Source organism: Oryzias latipes, chromosome 22 (genome assembly GCF_002234675.1).
Source record: "Oryzias latipes chromosome 22, ASM223467v1".
In the NCBI taxonomy this organism is placed as follows: domain Eukaryota; kingdom Metazoa; phylum Chordata; class Actinopteri; order Beloniformes; family Adrianichthyidae; genus Oryzias; species Oryzias latipes.
The window spans coordinates 23,205,504-23,225,552 of NC_019880.2; the positions used below are offsets into that span (position 1 = coordinate 23,205,504).

A 20,049-nucleotide genomic window follows, 5' to 3' on the forward strand; every position below is an offset into this window, starting at 1 on the left:
TTGCTGTCTGTGGCCGTGAGGTCGTTGGGTTCGGACACACCCACATCTCATGACGTTCCTGTTTGAGCTCCACAGCTTGAGAATCCCGTCAGCGGTCTAACATCCCCTTTCTTTGCAGTGATAACAGTATACAGACGCCACAACATCAACACGTTTAATATCAGTCCGTTCTGACAAAGATCAAACTAAATAAAGGAAACTTCTCAAACTTCTTGTTGTTTCTGTGGAATCAAACGACTGGATGCCGTTTCACCGCTTTTACAATCCACAGTTCAGATCTAATCCAAAAGCAGGGGAGTCCGAGCTGAGGGTTTCATGCAGACGCTCTCTGGATTTCAACGTTTTTGTTCAAGAAAAACCCAGACGGATGAGGATGGGTCAGTGTGCCGCGCCTCAAAGCTTTCCTTGTAAAACAGATTTCCCAGAAACAGGATAAAAACAGAACCCTCCTGTCATGAAAAAATCGAATTTGTGGATTGTTGTGCTTTGGTTTCAACAGTTTTTCATCTACACATTCATAAATATTAAACCGCTGTATGAAAACTCCATGAAAAGGTCAAAAACGTTACAGCAAACTGCTCGTATGGCCAATAAATACATATTTTTAAATACAAAGGTGAGTTGAGGTTTAGACAGAGCACGTTTCTCATGCAAGTGCCTGTTTGAAAGGAAAAAAGGTGGGGGTCCTGCTCAGGTGGGCGGGGGCCCATTGGTGTAGTGCAGCATGGGCTGGAAGGATCGGGCAAAGTTGTTGGACAGCTTACAGCTGGAGGGGTCTTCAGACGGCGGCACCAGGCAGATCAGAACCAGGAGCACAAAGAAGAGCAGGTGGAGGTGGAAGGCGGCCCGGAGCACTCGGTGGAGGAAGTGTGGCTGTGGTGGAGCGTGCTTCCTCTCCCCGCTGTCGTGTAGCCTATAAGGGTATCAGAGTGGAAAGTATTTTAAAAAATACAGCTTTAGTTTTATTGTTAGCACAGTTTAATTACTTTTCACGTTCCTATATTCCACCAGCTCAGTGGCCTTGTGGAAGAGTGTCCACCCTGTGCCTGGAAGGTCGTGAATTCAAATCCAGGAGTCATACCAAAGACTCTAAAAGTGGGATCCAGTGCTTCCCTGCTTGACACTCAGCATTAAGGGGTTGGGTTGGGGGGTTAAACCACCGAAAGGTTCCCGAGCGCGGCTGTGTCTGCAGCTCCCCCCAGGGGAGGGGTCAAATGCAAAGAACAAATGTCACACTCCTAGGTATGTGACAGATAATGGCACTTTAACCTTAACTTCCATGCAAAAACACAAAATCCCAACAAGGAGTTTTGTCAAGTGTGTAGTTTAAACTTCAAATAACACCTGATGGAAGTCAAAACCAACTCACTAGGAAGATTTCAATGAGACGTAATGAGTGTTTTAAGATAATACGTCTGGATTATCTTGTTGAGTTATTTGACCTTGAAAACATGTCATTTGAATAAAATCTCCATTGAAAGTGTTTTTTTTCCCCTTATATAATACTTTGAAGCAGAAGATTTTTTTGTGATTAGCAACAGTGTTTCAATTCACGGACTCGATGATTCAGGGAAACTGGAAGATTTTATTTCATTTTCTAATTTCATTTTTTCAGTTTAATTTTAAATGTGTAATTCTAGTCTCACTTTAAGATCATTATAGTCTAGAAAAAAGGATTGGACTGTTGCAGCGGATGTATTTTAAAGGAAAGTGTATAAATGTACAGGTACCTACTTAAACATTCAAAGATTTTGAGCAATACAACACTTATTTAAAGACACAATATTTTCAATTACCAAAGCAAAAGACCTTAATGAGTGTTTAAAGCTATTTTGAAGATTTAATTTTGATTTTAAAGCGCAGAACATCACAAAAATATGAATAAATCTTATCAAGGCAAACTCCTACTGATGATTTTTTTCACTTATAACAAGGTGAAAAACCTTTTTCCAGTGTTTCCAGTGTGGAAAAAGCCAATATCAAGGTTCTTTTCTTTCTTTTTTTGGCAGCATTAACACCAAAGAGACGTTACCTTTCAGTTACTGGTTGTCCTCCTGTAGCTGCCTGTGAACTGGTCTCCTCCTGGGGGGGGGGGGAATGAAGAGCAGGGCTCAAATAAAGAACATTTTCTGGTGTAACCTTTGTGCTATCCTAGGCACTTTAACATTGGGAGTTGGGTCATCTAGACCCACTAGACAGTGCTCTGAACCTTTTTTCTTCAATGATTTGTGATCTTCACTGGTGTCCATGAATTACATGAAATATGATAATAAAGAGGGATCCACGTTTGAACAACTTTATTAGCAGTACCCTCATGACATTAGACCGCCAGTTCCTACAGGAAATATTCTGCATTATTGTCATGGTCTGCGGGAACAACTGTCAGTATAAATCCATATTGGGAGTAAAGACTCCTGGTTTTTGTCTATTAAATGTAGATTTCTTTTATTTTGAAGTTAAAGGCTCTTCTTCGGTTTCCTCTCTGGATCTTTTCTGCAAATAGAAACTTTCCAAACATGTTTGTTTTTTGCCAACTTTGCAAGCGCGAGGGGTTTCGTTTTAGCGGTTGGAGCAGCCGTTTGAACCCTTGTGCTATCTTGTGGGGTCCAGATGACCCCCACCCTTGCATTGACGTGTTCTTCCTACCATGACAAAGGTGGATAAAGGTGGAAAGATTTCATGTAATCCATGGACACCAGTGAAGATCACAAATCATTGAAGAAAAAAGGTTCAGAGCACTGTCTAGTGGGTCTGGATCAGTGTTTTTCAACCAGTGTGCCGCGGCACACTAGTGTGCCGTGGGAGATGGTCAAGTGCGCCGTGGAGAAATTGCCCTCATTCACTGATCTAAAAACATTTTCCATCTCCAGGAAATCAGCTCTTTGCTCATCCAAACAGGCCCTGATAAAACACTGAGTAGTTAGGAATATAAAAGATCTTAAAATTACTTTTTCTTTGTGTTTATTTAATTCTATTAAAGACATTTTGATAAGAATCACGGTACCGCGATTTAGCTGCATCTATAACTGTGTAAGAAAAAGTCCCGCCCCTTTAACTGTCTCCGCCAATCATTCTTGAAGGTTTAATCACATGTCATCAGTCTGACCAATCAGAAGTGGTTAAAGTCTTCACTTCCTTGTTCTTAATCCTGCTGATAAAGTCGCTCAGTTCTAACAAAAATACCAGCTAAAGCTCATCTTTAGCTGGTGGTTCATCTCTTAGAAAAAAACAGCCGCAACTTCCTGCTCTTTCTGCCACAATTATCACAAAAATCCACGTGAGATTGCGCGCGGGGGGGGGGGGGGGGGGCGCTGTCGATCAATACAGACCATGAATTTTTGCTTTTTTTTTTTTTTTGGATGCTGGTGTGCCGCGGGATTTTTTTCAGGGTTAAAGTGTGCCGTGGCTCAAAAAAGGTTGAAAAAAACTGGTCTAGATGACCCAACTCCCAATGTTAAAGGACCTTTGTTGCTTTAAAATACATCAAGATGTTTTCTTAAATAAATACAAGAGAAACAAGAATCGGACTCAGCAGGTGTAAGGGAGGGGCGGAGCCTACCAGTCTGCCCTGCAGTGAACGCAGAGCTGCAGACACTTTCAGCGTCATCCGATGAAGTTGGCTGCCGACCACGTGGACTTTCTCTTTGGCCTCCAAACTGTCCTCGCCACTGGCCTCCAACAGGAGCGGAGAGGAGACCTGCTGCAGCGCAGAGACCTGCTGCTGCCTCCAGCTCAGCTCCTCCTGCAGAGCCTGCAGTCACAGGGCATTTCCACTCCACTAAGCTTATGTCACATTAAGTACATTTCCTGTCATTTCAAGCCTTCGTTGACAGGAAACTCCTCACCATCAGGGTGTCTCGATGCTCCATCAGGGTGCAGAGTGGGATGGACTTCCCATGGATGTTGACTGAGCAGAGTTTGCTCTCAGCCTGAGACAGCCACAGGAGCAGTGAGCGCAGCGCCTCATGAAACTCCTGACCGACAGAGGGGAGCAGGGTCAAAGCTTCTGTAGCAAAGACGAGGCAGACTGACGGCGTCTCACCTGACACTCCAGCAGAGTAGAGCGCAGCCTTCTCTCCCAGCTCTCCAGGCCGCTGCAGGCTCGGTTCCAGCTCTGGTTGGCTGAGTTGAGGGCCTTCTGCAGCTCCTGCAGCTCGGCGCTGTCGCCTCGTAGGAACTGCTGGCGGCTCAGGTTGATGGAGATCATTAGACACTTGTGGCTGTTGAAGGTTTTCTGCATCTCCTTGGCAGATAACAGGGAGACAATGCTTTACAGACTCACATATTGAGGTGGCACGAGCTTTGTTGTCTATGAGTTTCCTTCTCAGAATCAAACAGCGTCAGTACAGATATTTACCTTCAGCTTCTTGACGTTGACCTCGATGTCCTGGATGCTGGTGGACGGAGCCATTTTCTGCAATCTGTTCAGCTCAGCCAGCATTCCAGACAGACAGGAAGTGACATCGTTGAGTTTAGAGTTGAGTTTGCGCCACCGCTTCAGGTCCTGCTTGTTGCCCGTTTCCCCTGAGAACTTTGGCGCTTGTAGAAGCTCCCAGCGCTCTATCACACCTGGGGTCACACAGGTCACGAGAGTCTGAGATTTTAAACCGTTTTGATCAAAATAACAAATCTAGAATGAGGCTCAACATTTCCATGGACTGACGGCACTCAGTCATCGTCCGTGTGAAATGTTGAACAGTACAGTTCCTCTCTGGACCCATGCACCCCCAGAGTCCTCCTGATGCTTTTGGTACAGTCTTTTGCGATCGAATGATGTTGAGGAGAAGCTGGAAGCTGCCCTGCAAAAGGAGGCTTCCAGTTTAGGAAACAGAGGGGTTGCAGTGACGTCGTCAGCATTCGCCCAGCCGCCAAGCTGAAGGGCGATGGCAGGACCAAGTGCATTGAAAATGAAATTAGGGAAAATCTACGGTCAGAAAATCTCATAACTCATCAGCAATAATTCCGAAACATTGATGGGTGCATGGCGGCTAGTGCTCTCGCCTTACAGCGACGGGCTCCTTTATGTGTGGAGTTTCCATGTTCTCCTGTAGTATTTGTCCAGACTTTCCTTTTTTCCTCCTACAGTCATAGGTTAGTTGGTGACTACATTTGCCCCTAGGTGTGTGTGGCTGGTGACCTGTCTAGCCCTTGTGCTGTCTTGTGGGGTCCAGATGACCCCACGCACATTAACGTTGGGAGTTGGGTCATCTGGATCCCACAAGACAGTGTGCTGAAGCTTTTTTCTTCAATGATTTGTGATCTTTTTTTTTACATGTTATTGTGGCATTTTTCTCAAGATGAAAGACATACATATAATAAAAATGAAGCTTAAAAATGTGTCTCTGATTTATCTCTTTATTTAATTCGATGTGAATCAGAAGCAGACTAAAAAAATTTTTTTTAAAAAGCTTGTAAGCATGACATTGGTGCTATAGCTGGCAAGCTCCCTGCCCTGCTCTATTCCGATGCACTTTCAGACAAATAGATCCATGTTCATCTTTGTTTTCCTGGTCTGAGCTGGAATCTGGATCTAAACTGTACGGCTGGACAACTCTGACATTGATCGCCATTGTGGTTGCACCGCTAATGTTAGATTGGGATTGCAAGGGACTGTAAGACAGGTGGAGATAGTGTAAACAAAGGGATGATGGGAAGTCAGAGTAGGCTTTCTGCATGCCATCAGTCCCGCCCACAACTCGGAGGTGAATTTCTGATGAACTACTGTTCATCTGTTCTGCAGAAACTACGTCCTAGAAAACAGCAGTTATTTTTTTGTTTTCGTTTCATTGGGCTAAAAACTGCAAAATCATAATCAAACGACCACTGGGGACAATTTGAAAATAGATCATAAGATGATCAAACTGTGACTTGAAGACAATGGATGGATGATGGGATACATCCTTTTTGTCTAAAGAAAGGCCGATTTAAAGTGGTACCAACTGGTACCAGCTACTTAGCCAGATAGAATAAATCCTAACTCTGTGAATATCAGCGAGTAGAGGCGCTTCATCAGTTCACATCTGGATGGGTTTGTGACGTTGCTACGGCGTTTCCCAAACTTGTCATCGCGGTAATCACAGCGAGTTGTCTGTGCACATTTGTGCACAGGAAGTGATACAAAACAAATGCTAAGCACGCACTCACTCACAACACTACACACTGTGTTTACGTACACACATGCATCAGCCACACTAACGTGACTAAGATCAGCCAGGTTCACTTACGGTATTTGGTAATGATAAAATTAATAACACAGCAGCAGCTTTAAAAGTATTAATACTAGTGTATTTTTAGCTACAGTTTACTGATTCTATTTTTTGACAAATTCATACTGTAGAGTAGCCAGAATGGTTTATCCCTTGTGGTATCTTAGATGACCCCACCCTTACATTGACGTGTTCTCACTACCATGACAAAGGTGGATAAAGGTGGAAAGATTTCATGTAATCCATGGACACCAGTGAAGATCACAAATCATTGAAAAAAAAAGGTTCAGAGCACTGTCTAGTGGGTCTAGATGACCCAACTCCCAACGTTAAAGTGCCTAAGATAGCACAAGGGTTACGTCATGTCCTTTGCAATTCATTTATATTTTTATGTCTTTTTTATTTATGATCCTTTGTTGCTTTCTGTGATTCATGCAGACTAGAGAGGTGCCAGAGAAAAACTTGTTTTGAACCTTTAACGTGCACAAATGGCAATAAACTCCTGTCGCTCTATCTCTATGTTTTTTGGTTATTTCTCCCTCATGACTACAGATAAAATATAATATCCATGATCCGATTAAAAGTTTTTCTGGCTGTAGTAACTTTAAACACCACAGATATTCATCATTATTGTGTCTTAAATTGAAAAAAATGAAGTTTCTGTACAGTGCGTTGATGTGTTGCTAGCGCTTGTAAAAAAGTTTGCATTCGCTGCAGCAGGATGTTCTGTGACGTCATCTATAGGTTAAGGTCGGCAGAGAGACTGACCAGCACGCTGAGAGCACTCCTGTCTGAATGACCCCCCCGGTTTTGTTACACAGATTTAACCGATTTTGATTAGAGTGAGAGCTCTCTCCGCCGCTTAGATCTGTGTCAGCTCACCTGTGCTGGTCTGCCGGCTGCTGCTGGTCAGACCAGCCTCCTCCAGCTCCTCGTCGTCGTTGAGGATCAGTTTCACTCTGTTCAAGCTGCTGATGCTGCCGCTGCACTCTGACATCAGCTTCCCCTGAACACACAGAAACAAAGCTGAAGCTGATGCTGGGGGGGGGATTTTTCCCTGTCTCTGGAGGTGTGTTCTTACATAGCCCTGCTGGTGGAAGGAAGCGCCGCTGCTGGGAGTTGGAGAGCGGCCCGGGACCGGCAGGGTTCCTCTTTTGGCCTGCGGGGATCCAGGCTGATGCCAGCTCGGTGGATCAGTCACTGACTTTGTTCCAGAGACTGAAGAGCGATTGATGAAAGACGCAGAAAGACAGGAAACAAGGATTACGACGAGCAATGATGGGACAAGTTAAATTAATAAAAGAAAAGCTGTAACAGATCATGAAGAGCTCCAGCGGTGACAGAACGTTTGCCAGCCAGGCCTAGTTAAAGATGAAGCTTCAGATGTTGAAGCTTGAGAGCTCTGCTCTGTCGGATCCAACAGATGAGCATTTCAGGAGACAATTCTTTGTTTTTATTTACAACAGGGGGAAGGTTAGCCACTGCTGGATAGAGGATGGATGCAAAGACAAAGGTGGACGATGGATCTAACCCTGGAGAACCCACGTCAACTTTTTCTGCTCTTTTTTTATTTGATTTTTTATTTCTTAGCCGCTGTGAATTTGCTGCTACACCCAAAACAACTGATTTGTCTAAATAACTTTAAAAGCCCAGAAGAAACTTGCTCTGGGGTTCCCCAGGGTAAAACAAAAAAGAGGAATGAAAATGTGTGATGAATGAAAGAGTGATGGAGAGGTAAAGGGAGGGATGAATAGTGAATAAAGGTTGAGGCGAGGAATGGTGAGAACTAGATGAAGGCTGAATTTAGCAGAGAGGAACCCTGATGTTTACCTGACAGAGCGCTGAAGAACGCAGCATCCTCGTCCTCCTCGTGTGACGACGACCCCCCCACATCCACGGTGTGGTCCCACTCCAGTGGGATGGAGTCCACGCTGACGGGAGTCTCTCTACCAGACCGGTCCAGAGGAGGGACCAGGAGGTGACACATGGCCTGCTGTCCAGCCGAGACTCCCTCTGCTCCTGGAACTGCGTCTTCTGCCTGAATCCCTCTGGAATCGGACCAGGAGGGCTCATTCGAGATTTCAGGAGGGTCACGGAGGTCAGTGTCATGGTCCGACATCTCCTTGTCTTCATCCAGAACCTGCAGACGAGCCAATGAAGACATGAAGGGTCTCTGTTCAGGTGTTGTGTCCATTGTGCTTCAAAGACGGCGCCGACCGGTCGTCTGTGGACCAGACGGTTATGGAAGCGAGCCACCCTGCCGAACACCTCCTGGCAGTAGGAGTGGAGCTCCTCCAGCTCATCCTCGATCAGCACAGCATCCAGTGGAGTGCTCTTCTGAATCAGGTTCTCCCCAAACACAATCAGGGCATCGATCTTGTTGGTGTTCAGGGTGATCTCCTGCTGGAAGGCCTGTAGGGGGCACCACAGAGAGCAGGTGAGAATCAACCAAAACCACTCTAAATTAGTTCCTAGCATTTAAGATAGGCTCTCAATTCGGGGGCTGCAACCTCAGGCTCTTGATATACATACAGCTCTTTTATCCTTCTATTGAGAAAAATACTATAGGTTATAATAAATAATGGATTTTAGATTTTTTAACAAACAAGCTCAATTATGGTTTAATCTGCTGTCAAAATGGTTTATTATTAGAATGAGCTTGAAACAAATATTTGTATACATTTATAATTGCATTTACAAGTATTTTGTTTTATTGGATTTTACGCCAATGTTTGACTTGGCTTTTTTGCATTTTAAATTCACGTAAATCTGCTGCAGCAGGAGGATCTTTTTTGACACAGGGTGTATTTTAATTTGAAAAGAATTTGTATGGGTTGCTCTCAAAAATACAAAAAGTTAAACGGTGAAGTATAAATAAATATAAAACCATTTATTATCATTTTTCGTGGCTACATGACCGAGAAAAAAGATAAAATGTATTTTTCCTAATAGTGCTGAGGGTCTCTGCAGCTCTCACTGCAGTCAGAAAATAGCTCTTTTAGTCTTAAGGGTTGCAGACCTCTGGTCTAAACAGTCCAAATTACATTTATTTCTAGCTGAAGTAAGAATTGCAGATATTGCATATTTCCGTATTAGCATGAAAATGCAACAACTGCATTGGAAAAGATTCTACGTTTCATTTCCCCATTATTTCTCCTGGTGTTAGAAATCCTGAAAAGGATAAACATTTAACAGATTTATATAAAACTGGGATTTTTTCAGCTCAGAAAGGTTTTTCAGTGACACACAGGAATTCTTTAGAAACATACTAAACATAGAAGTGTTAGTTCTGCAAAATAACCCCATCATTTAGAATTTGCATACCTCCTAAAGATATGAACAGGTTTTTAGTGTATATTTTATGAAGGTCTAATGTTTGTGAATTCTGTCATGATTATTCTTTTTCTAGTATCGGTACTCTGATGTTCTACATGTCATAAAGTATTTTAGCTTTTGCTGTTGTTTAAAATGTTATCAAGCGGCGTACGTTCAGCTGCCTCATCTTGTCTTCGATGTCGCTCTCAGAGAAATGCTCCACGTTGGTTAGCTGCAGGTCCATCTCCGTCAGCCACATCAAGATGGCCTCTCTGCTTCCTTCAAACTCCTCTCTCTGTGAGGTGAAGTGCTGAGGAAGAAACAAGTCCTTCAGTCCAAACTCCTCGTGTTTCTCACAAAATGCAGGCAAAAACTGACAATTTTAAGCAGAAAATCTGACAACAGGCCATCATTGAATGGAGCTGGATGGTTTTGATGCTACGCTGACCTGTAAACATGGAGCAGCAGGAAAACTGTTCAAATAAGTGAACATTTCAGCATACAGATTAAAGTCAGATTTAGCCAAACTGGGCCTTAAACTGCATAAACGGGGTCAAAGACCGGAAATACCTTTAATTTAAATGTTCAGATAGAAACGCTTTTGAATCCCCTGAGTTCTAAGGCTACGTTCACACTGCAGGGCTTAATGCTCAATTCGGATTTTTTGAAAAAATCAGATTTTTTTGCAAGGCCGTTTACATTTCCAATAAATGTGAACTTTTGTGATCTCCTGTGTGACCGTGAAATGACCCACAAGTGACCCGCATGCGCAAAAGAGTACTCAACGGTGTCCGACGTCACTGTTGTTTGCAGAAGTAGCTAACATTAACAATGGATGTCAACAACAGTGTTGTCAACAGCGGAGCTCTTTTTGCATTATTACATTTATTTTCACAAATGAGCCAGCACATTAACAACCGTCTCATTTTAAGAAGGCATTGGAGCCGGCATGGTCTATACCCACTGTTGTGGAATGGGGATGTGTATGTGGTGGGGCCGCGCGCGCGTGTGTGTGTTTGTGTGTAAGAGAGAGGAGAGAGCGCGTGCAGCGAGGTAGAGAATGGGGGGGGGGGAGTGGGTGTTGTATGTTACGGAGGAAGGAGAACGGTAAAAAAGAAGACTTCCCCCAGAATAAATGCTATTGACTCTTTATTAACCCGCTCTGGAGAATCTGAGGGTCCGAACGGTTCCACACCACACTCTGCCATTTCGCTGGAAATTCTTTCAAAAACCGCCCGGTTGCGATAACATCCCTCGAGTTTGGCCTGAATAGAGCTGTCACCCCAAATATGAATCCAATCAGTGACCTCGCTTCCCTTCCACTGACTGGTCTCAGCAGCATCGTCCGCCATGGTTGATGTTTATGTTCTCGTTCCCGCCTACTTCAACGCAGAATGATGAAGTTTGTAGCGTATCAATGACGTACGAGTCGGATACATGTGGCCTGGCCTGTCAGACGGCGGTCACATTTGAAAAGATCGGATCTGTGTCGTTCAGACTGTAATAAAACGATCAGATACAGGTCGCATAGGGACAAAGAAATTGGAATTGGGTCGTTTCAGCCTGCAGTGTGAACGTAGCCTTAGATAAGCTGTGAGGTTAGGAGGATCAGCTTCAGGACACACTGAGGGGGGTTGCGCCTCTTCCTCTTTACTCTGCCTTCCTTAGGGCAAATCACTGGCTCTTGCTTGGTTTCACAAGGTCAAAGGTTAAACTTTGATCCAAGCCACTAAGCAGAAACTTCTCTGTCCTTGGACCTGGGGGACGCTAATGCAGAAGGAGGCCTCCAGCTGAAAAACCTGCAGGTGTTCTTGTATGTTGTCTCAATGGTTTCACTTCTTTCGGCCCTGCTTTTAGCTGAAGAACCAAAACAAAACACACAAAAAAAAATTCACCTTCAGTCTGCGAAGAATGGCTGCCACCCTCCTCTGCAGGCAGTCCCATCGCTGGTTCCCATCATTGACCATACCCTTGAGTCTACTCGCACTGTCAGTGCGGTTCTCTCGGGCCAGACGACGGTACTGTTTGTTGACCAGCTCTAGCTGGGTGTGCCGCTCCTGAACCTGCCGCTGGAACGCCTGCAAGGATAAACTACATTTGATCAAGAAAGAATTGCTTTCACCTGGATTTTACACAAATTAAGGCCACAGCTTCTACCTGTAAAGGCCGTGTCACACAGCCGCTATGTTCATTTTACGCATTATCCATGTATGAGAGTTTTCATGATTCATGTGTGATATGCATATTCCAAAGGTGTTTCCTGCATACGTCATCCGCCGATGTGCGCAGATGTCCGTCCAGGGTTTCGACCGATGGGTCTTCACGTGAATTTGGTTTTGAGCTTTTCAGCATTTTTGGTCTGTTGAGTCACACATAGTTTATACGCAATTATTACGTAAATCTTACGCAATTGTGAGTGAATTTTTGCGAGATGCATGTGCAAATTTGTGGCTTTCCACAACTGTTCTGCGTATGTCGACCAGACTTTTCACGCATGTTTGACCGACATGCTCACGTTTAAATGACGTAATTGATGAGGGATTGTCAGTCAATTTGGGCAAGATTTGGCTTTTATGTTGATTTACATGTTCTTTGCCTTGGTTTATTTGTCCTTCTGTGGTTTTAACGTGGTTCATTCGTGATATATCTGTGAAAATATCACTTAAAGAACACAACTTTTCTAACTTTTCCCACATGTATTCACATTTAACCAATTTTCATTCGTGCAACATGCGCAAAATGTACATAGTAGCAGCGTGACACAGCCTTTATGAAAGGTCTGACAAACATTCATATTATCTTTCTCATCAACAGGAGATAATAGCTAACAGCTTCCTGAAACACAGTTGATATAGTTCTGCACAGAAGAAGCCACCTTTAACATCCAGATTATCAAACACTAATCTACTTCTAATCCAGATTGACGTCTCAGAGGTCATCAGTGTGTCTAACCTGAGCCTGAGACAGAGGCAAACACTTCTGCCCTCTGAATGACAACACTCAAACACCAACTTTACTCAGCTTAATCACGAAAACAAAACACTGACTGGAAATGGAATTATTGTGTGTGGAAGTATTCCTAGTTAAACATCCATTATTGATTGTTGCGTTATTTTTGTGTTTTTGTTTTACAAACTTTGGACAGTTTTTCTTGTTACTTTTCCTGATTAAAACCATTGCTTTTCAATCAGTACAGGATGAAGATTACTTACTGTCAGAGGACATTTCAGTAGCAAAGGGGCATCAGTTCAGTTACAGATACCTTCATAGCCTGATGAAGACTCTGGATGAAGGTGTTCAATTCTTCTCTTCACTTAAGATCCAGGAAAGCAGAATGGAGCTCTGATAACTACATGGATGCTATAGTTGCTACTGAAATCACTCATCTGGATCCTCCCTTTCATGATATTCATGACTGGTAGCTATAGTCAAAGTTACAACTGATAGCTGAGCTGTGTAAACTGTAGCTCTGTGCTGACTGACAGATCTGCTTTTCCAGAAGAAATGATTTCAAAAGGGTGGTTCCTTTCAGAGTCTTTAAAGTTTTCATCAGAGTTCCTTTAAATCAGGGGTTGTCAGAGTGTGGCCCGGTGGCCAATGGCGGCCTGCAGGAAGATTTTTTGTGGCCCTCAATAAAAGAGAGCCAGAGCAGGTTCCTTTAAGGAAAAGCGTTGTGTTTGCGAGGAGAAAAGGCGCTTTCAAGCTAAGTGGACAAATGCTTACCATATTTTCCGGTCTATAAACTGCTACTTTTGTCACCAACTTTCGACCCTGCGGCATATTCAATGATGCAGCTAATTTGTGCTTTTATTTATCTGCCGCCAGGAGTGCTCCGACAGTTTCAGAGGGGAGACTGCCTGCACAATTCTATGACCAGCAACTAGCGTGATTGCTTTGACATATACACAAGCAACCAAACAGCATGGACCTCACTTCAGTTGTTAGACACTTAAGTCATGGTGCAATAAAAGAAACACCCATGCCCAGCCGCATCCCACAATCCTTTGGTGCCATTAGACCCTACGTGCACGTGACCGCCACTACAATATGATGCAGCTTTCAAGTTAAAAGCAATCATTAAAAGCAGTGTGAAAGAAATCCATCACCAACGGGTTTGGGGTCTGCTGCGTGCCAGAAGTTTCCTTCACTGTTGTGGAAGGAATATGATCTGGTAAGAAGCCGTTGTCCAATCGGAACGCGGACGGAGCGTCACAGGCCCCATCATCTTTGAGACTGCCTTGTCTTGAGAGGCAAAAGACGCCGAAGAAACTTTAAAGAAATGAGTGTAAATAGACTGGGTGTATTTGGGTGGTGGTTTCAACTAAGGGTGGTGTTTTTTTGTATATATGTATATTTCAAAATAACTATGTAACTGGGAAACATCATTGTGTTGTGTTGGAGTTGTTTGGCGTAAATAGAAGAAAAGAAATGAGCACATACAGTTAAGAAAGAAGGAGATCCCTGATTACTTTTTTGTAGATCCTTTCATTTAATGCTGAGTTTTACATCCTGTGTGACATTTGGACACATTTCCAGACTCTTTCTGAATGTTTCATTTAAAACCCAGTTTCTCCTGTAGAAGTGGTGAACAATGGAGCAGTAAATGTCTGAAGGTAGTTTTTTTCCCTAAAACAAGAACAAAATGCAACATTTTGGAACAAACACTTTCTAAGCTGTGTGTGGAAACATCCTGATGTCTCTGACAAATCTTGGCTTTGTAAATTTCGTCTCCATGTGATCGATACAGCTGAAGCTCTGCTGAACCACACTGGCATCTTGGAGGTGGAGACAACAGCGATTGTTGTTCCACCGGGGAAAGAAAAGCTCAAAGAACAAAGTGAACTTGGTACCTCAAAGCGTTTTAGCTCCTCTTTGGCACTGGTGTAGAGGACGTCAGCAGAACCGGGGCTGGCAGCGGTCAGCTCAGCAGTCTTCAGCCAGTCTTCAAAGCGGGAGTAGTCATCTAGAAACTTACGCCAGAGACGCCAGGTTTCTTCAATTCTGAAACCAACAAAGGCTGGTTGTTCTCCATCTAATTTGATGCCTTTTGCTGCAGCCCATCAATCCCTCAAAGAGTGTTTGGTTGGGTCTGGGCTCCCGTTCATCAGCGGGATGTGAGCCTGCTCACCTCATCCTCCTCTCCATGGACATGGCGCAGATGTTCCTCCAGCGGCAGTCCAGGCTGTGGGTGGTCTGCTGGATGGAGTCGTTCTCAGAGTCGGGGCTGCAGGCGTCAGCATCGTGAAGCAGGACGTCGCAGAGGGTGAGCACTGCCGCCACGCTCTCCGAGTGCTGCTCGATGTCACGCTGCAGGTCCTGCAGGTCAGACAGAACATGCACATCGCATCACGGAGATCTGCATGGTCACACTCTGATTTAGCCTCTACCCAGAACAATCATCGGTCAGAGACTAACTGAAGTGAAAGCTTCAACACCACAGGAATCTACTTTCTCTAAAACATATAGAGCAGAAACTCAGAGGAAAAAGTAAGAAGTGCCTTGCCCAAGGGCACAGCGACAGTTGACTGGGGGGAGCAGGGATCAAACCGCTAACCCAACCGATCATTGGACGACCTGCTCCACCGCATGAGCCACTGCCGCCCCATATGTACATATAATTTAAATGGAACAGGACTCCTACACTTATAATCTAAACTTTCTAAAAACATTTTTTTGTCTAAAAGAAATGAAGAAATAACAAAAGAAAACTGATTTATTACTTCATAAAAGGATGTTGCCTTTTTTGCATAGAAAACTAGAACCTTTGTTTTTAAAGCCAGCTCCAGTAACTGTAAAGGTGAGGTCTAAAACCTGCTGGTAGAGGATAAATCTGTCTTCTCAGAAATGGAAGTCTTCAATGATGGCCCCTCTTTTACAGAAGTGATGGGGTCGTCATAGAATATCCTCAGTTGATGCTGAAGCTGTGCTGTAGAAAGACCAGAACCTCAAAAAGAGATGTCCAGTTCAGAACCCACATGAAGTTCAGAGCAGCAGGATGAGAGCTGGAAAACCTAAGAAGGATTCAGAGCTGGACAAGAGCGTTTTGTGACCTTGATAACTTTAGTTTGGTGAAATTCTCTTTGTCTTGGGTTGGTCGATCTGAAAAAAGTCCTACAGTTTTGATGCCAGAGCAGAGAAATACTGCTTGCCGCGGCTCATATGCTACATTCACAACGGCATCGTTCAAGCAACCACTTCCGCGCTGAAAGTTAAACCAGGGGCCCTGATTTGGTAAAAACATTTAGATTGCTTCCTTTTTAATTCATGGAAGTACCAACCGTTTGAAAAATGATCATAAATGAGTAATAAAAGATTGTGGTTTGTGCCTGGCCAGAATTATACGACACAATTATCGGAATAGAGCTGTGATTTATGCCATTTGTACATTTCGCTCCAAGTCTCTTCCAAATGCACTATTATCGGGTAGTGACAGTCCAGTGTGAACACCGTATGTTAAAAGCACAATGAACAACCTACGCTTAGCATTTTCTTGAACGTGACCAACATTTCCGGTGTGAACGTAGCATTCCTGTGAACAGTTCCACTTTTATTCTGAAGGAAACCCTCATCCAGCTTGTTGGGTTCCGTAAACACAGTTTTCCCCCTAAATCTGTCCTAAGTTAGTGGAATTCATTAATTGTATCTTTAAAAAAAAACATCTGTAACTCAATGAAAATAGAAGACTATTTCCAACTCATGTCAGTCACTTTATCATGTATTTAATTCTGAGTTTTTTCATATTTTCCAAGAGAAAATGGTATTGCAATTTACATTTTGAGAACTTTTCTCAGTTATTTTCTCTGAATATTGGAAATGAAAACAAAAAAACCTGAAATTTAATGATCATAATATGTGAAAAGATTGAAAAAAACTAAATAAATAATGGTGACGTCAGACAGCAGCAGTCTCAGCCACAAACAGAACATTACAGGTCTGATCCTCTCCAGCTTAAACTCTAACGTGCCGCCTAATGCAGTGACAGAGGGAGTCCTCTCCCGCCTGTCTGTGCCCACCTGCTGCTCCTCCAACTTCCTCTGAATCTCGTCACTGTGGCAGACGCTGTAGACCACCGGCTTGGCGAGCTCCGCCTCAATGCGGGAAAGCCAGGTGCGCAGGTTGCTCATGTTCTTGTCGAGCTGCTGCACTGTCACCAGCGTCTCCTTCAGTTTTCTCACCCTGAGAGGAAAACAGTCCACAAACAAAAAAAAAGATGAAACTCCAGTTTGGTCAAAGATTGCTGTTGTTTCTCCTCTTAACTCTGCGGCTCTCTGTCTCTTCTTTTACTATTAATTTGAGTGTTGCAGCGTGAAAACAATGAGACTGAGTGCTCCAGAATGTGGAGGAGCTGACCCACATGGCCACGGGCGAGTCTCTGTCAGAGCCCCCATTCCTGCCCGGCCGGCTCTCCAGTCGCTGACCTACATCCCTTCATTCTGATGGTCTGGATCCCCCAAACCGTGTGACCCAGCATCATGCGTGAGGGTTTGAATGGGCTCAGCAGACAGTCTGTGTTCTCTGTCCAAAAACACACACCTTTTTTAAATGCCAGTCCCAATTTTTTTTGTTTCTTTGAAGGAAAAAATGGGTGTTTTTAACATGTTCTTGTGGCATTTTTCTGACGATAGAGGATATAAAAACTTCTGATCAAAATCTTAAAACCAGATGAAATTGCATTTTGTATGGCTAGTTTTTAACAAGGTTCAAGGTTCAATAAAAGGAAGAGGCCAAACATTTAAAGCAACAACTGAACTAAAAAGCTGTTCATCAGCTGATCAAAAGTTTAGGACCATACTACAAAAAAACCCCTGCTACGTCTTCCAAACAGAAATTAAAGCATCCAAACAAAACACTCAGTACTGAGTAGCTCCACCATTCTTGTTGATCACCTAAAATGTTCATTTTTGGATGCTTGATGACATCACGAAGAACATTCACTGCCTAAAACTGATGTCAACTTTTTTTTTAAGTTTTCTTCCCATCCATGCCCAGATGTTCCCAGTTGGATCTAAATTAGGGAAACATGCAGGATGGTCCTATAAAGCGAGGCTCTTCTTCTGAAGAAAAGTCTTCAGTCAGGCGGGTGCCATGAACTGCAGCAAATGTCCGGTTGAAAACCCCAGTGATCACCACACAGATGAGGGCCCTCCATCATGACATCGTCTCACCTCCGGTTTGACGCCCTTCTACAACCTGAAGCTCAGTTGTTCCACTGAAGGAAAAAGCCCCCCAGACCATGATTGCTCCTCCCCCTCCACTGTGCCGCTCAGAGAAAACCCTTCAGGTCGGATCGCTTTGTCATGACGGTAAAGTCTGATGTCGGGACCATCAAGGTTACATTTTTTCTCATCAGAGAAGAGAACTTTCTTCCACTTTTTAACATCCCATATTTGGTGTTTCCTCACCAAGTCCAACCGGGTCATTTAGAGGCGTTGATGGAGACATTAGAGCCTTAGAAAACACTTTTTCTCTTGCAGATGTCGTCTTCAGTCAGGACCAGAGGTGATCTTCATTTGGGTGGAGAACCATCACATGTCTTGTCAGGACATTTTGTAAAAATTCACAACTACTGTTTTACTTCATTCAAAACCAAAATTGACCACTGGGAACACTTTTACAACAGATCAATAATAAGGTTGAGTGGGACTTTAAACATACTTTAAGTAAACTGCACTCCAAAACTTTACCACATATAGACACAATGACTGGAAACATTTCACAGACGACTAGAGTTTAGAGGTAAAACTTTTTTACCTTTCATTTTGGCAGATTTATTGATTTTTATTGATTTATATATTGTCATGTTTTGGATGCAGTTTTTGATCACTAAGCCCTGACTTTGGCCCAGAGCAGAGACAAGCTGTGCACAGTGATGTGACGCTGATCGGACTGCGTCTGCAGTCCTGCTCGGTCTTGGTCTTTCTGTCCCACTGATAAGTGCAATGTCAAGTGTTCTGCTCACGAGTACTTCAACTGAACCGTCAACCCTTCTCCACCAATTCCAGCTCATGTCCCGAAGCACAGGCTGAGGCGTCTGAAACCTGGCGAGGAAGAGCCTGGGATGAAGCTGCAGCTGATCGAGCAGTCTGACGCGTGAATGTTATGGTGCAAGGGCAGAAGGCTTCAGTGTTGGGGGGGTAATAGGTGGAGCGATGTACCCCCACCCATGTCTCTTCTCCTGGATGACTCTGCAGTGCTTCCCTGCCTACGTACACAAACAAAGCAAAGCAGCACCCCCCCCCAATCCATTACCATAACAAAACGCTGAGCCTGCCCCCTCCATCTGACTGCCCTCCTCCTCCTGCCATCCAGATGCTCGGAGGCGTGGCGAGGGAGGAGGGATCAAACCCTCACGAAGCGCTGGGGAGGATGCTCCACAACTCAGTTGCTGGGTAGAACAAGCCCCGCCCACCAACCAACTCTGTCCAGCCCCCTCCACACAAATCTGCAGTCACGAGCAGATTCCCGGACGCAAAGGAGTCACGCTTTTGGTCGGGATTACAATTTCAGATTAAAAACTTTTTAAAAATCATTTCAACAGAAATTTTTATTTTTCATTTGTTCACCGGAACAAACACTCCTCTTTCATACTACTTTTAATAACCTGGCAAACAGTTCGCAGGGGTAACCTGTTTCATTGAGTGAGGATGCTAGAAGCCGTGTGCATGACTCAGACCCACACTGAGCTCAGTGGAAAAACACTGAAGGGGAATGATATCCGTTTGTGGCATGGTCGCAGGATTGTTCATCTCTGTAGCTGGCCTGTGCAGCTCCTACTGGCCCCCACGATCAGTGGAAACATCTACATTATCAGCATCCCAGCTCCTTCACTTTCAAAACCACCCGTCTGACCTGAGAGGAAGTTCCATTTGTACACTCTGAAGCCACCTGAATCGCTGAAACTGCTGCAGGAGGAAGACCAAATGTGCTACAAGAACAGGGTTACTTAAAAAGCAAGCGAGACACCGGGGCTTGAGGCTCGCAGTTGGACACTTGTGCTTTCATCTTAGCTATTAAAGTGTGCTGTGCTTTTCTAGAGAGAAGTCCCAAAGAAAAGGAGCTGAGAGTGAGGCTGAGCACGGGCCGTCCAGGTCCTGGAGCAGGAGGTCTTTGTTTGTCCTCTCAGCTTTCCAACCACCTCAACACTAAAAGTGTGACTCCATCCAATGTCATGCCATTCTGAACAACATCATTACCGTGGCAACCAAGCCTTCCAGAAACAAAAAAAGAAAGCAGTTTCTTTTCTTTCTTGCCCATTTAACAATGGAGAGACAGGCCAGAAACATCATCCTCCCATGCTGCTCCACACAAAAGTCCCCCCCCACTCCAAGAGTAATTGCCCATCAGTACAAAGGCTTGTGTCAGCAGACGGCAGCTGCTGTGCCGGTGACGGAGCACTCGGCCCGCCGTTCGGGACAAAGGCGAGCAGAAGCCAGAGTACACATATCTAATCCCTCTGCAAGTCAGCAGTCCTGTCGTCTCACTGAGTTGGGTTGAGGTGGAGACAGAGGCCGCAGCCCCGCCCCCAAGC

General features: G+C 44.2%; 1 protein-coding gene across 4 annotated transcripts in view; it reads right to left on the minus strand.

Moving 5' to 3' along the window:
- Positions 1 to 137: 137 nt before the first annotated feature.
- The window catches only part of LOC101172372 (nesprin-2), a 162,166-nt gene continuing 142,254 nt past the window's right edge, over positions 138 to 20,049 (minus strand). For all 4 annotated transcript variants that reach the window (XM_023951858.1, XM_023951859.1, XM_023951860.1 and 1 more), the window contains 15 exons: positions 16,535 to 16,697; positions 14,650 to 14,837; positions 14,372 to 14,522; positions 11,417 to 11,599; positions 9,694 to 9,831; positions 8,424 to 8,618; positions 8,037 to 8,346; positions 7,288 to 7,424; positions 7,089 to 7,212; positions 4,358 to 4,569; positions 4,043 to 4,243; positions 3,846 to 3,974; positions 3,560 to 3,751; positions 2,033 to 2,082; positions 138 to 913 (listed from right to left, as the gene is read on the minus strand). In XM_023951858.1, the coding sequence (XP_023807626.1) occupies positions 691 to 913; positions 2,033 to 2,082; positions 3,560 to 3,751; positions 3,846 to 3,974; positions 4,043 to 4,243; positions 4,358 to 4,569; positions 7,089 to 7,212; positions 7,288 to 7,424; positions 8,037 to 8,346; positions 8,424 to 8,618; positions 9,694 to 9,831; positions 11,417 to 11,599; positions 14,372 to 14,522; positions 14,650 to 14,837; positions 16,535 to 16,697 (2,596 nt within the window). In that variant the 3' untranslated portion in view covers positions 138 to 690. The remainder of the gene's footprint in view (positions 914 to 2,032; positions 2,083 to 3,559; positions 3,752 to 3,845; positions 3,975 to 4,042; positions 4,244 to 4,357; positions 4,570 to 7,088; positions 7,213 to 7,287; positions 7,425 to 8,036; positions 8,347 to 8,423; positions 8,619 to 9,693; positions 9,832 to 11,416; positions 11,600 to 14,371; positions 14,523 to 14,649; positions 14,838 to 16,534; positions 16,698 to 20,049) is intronic.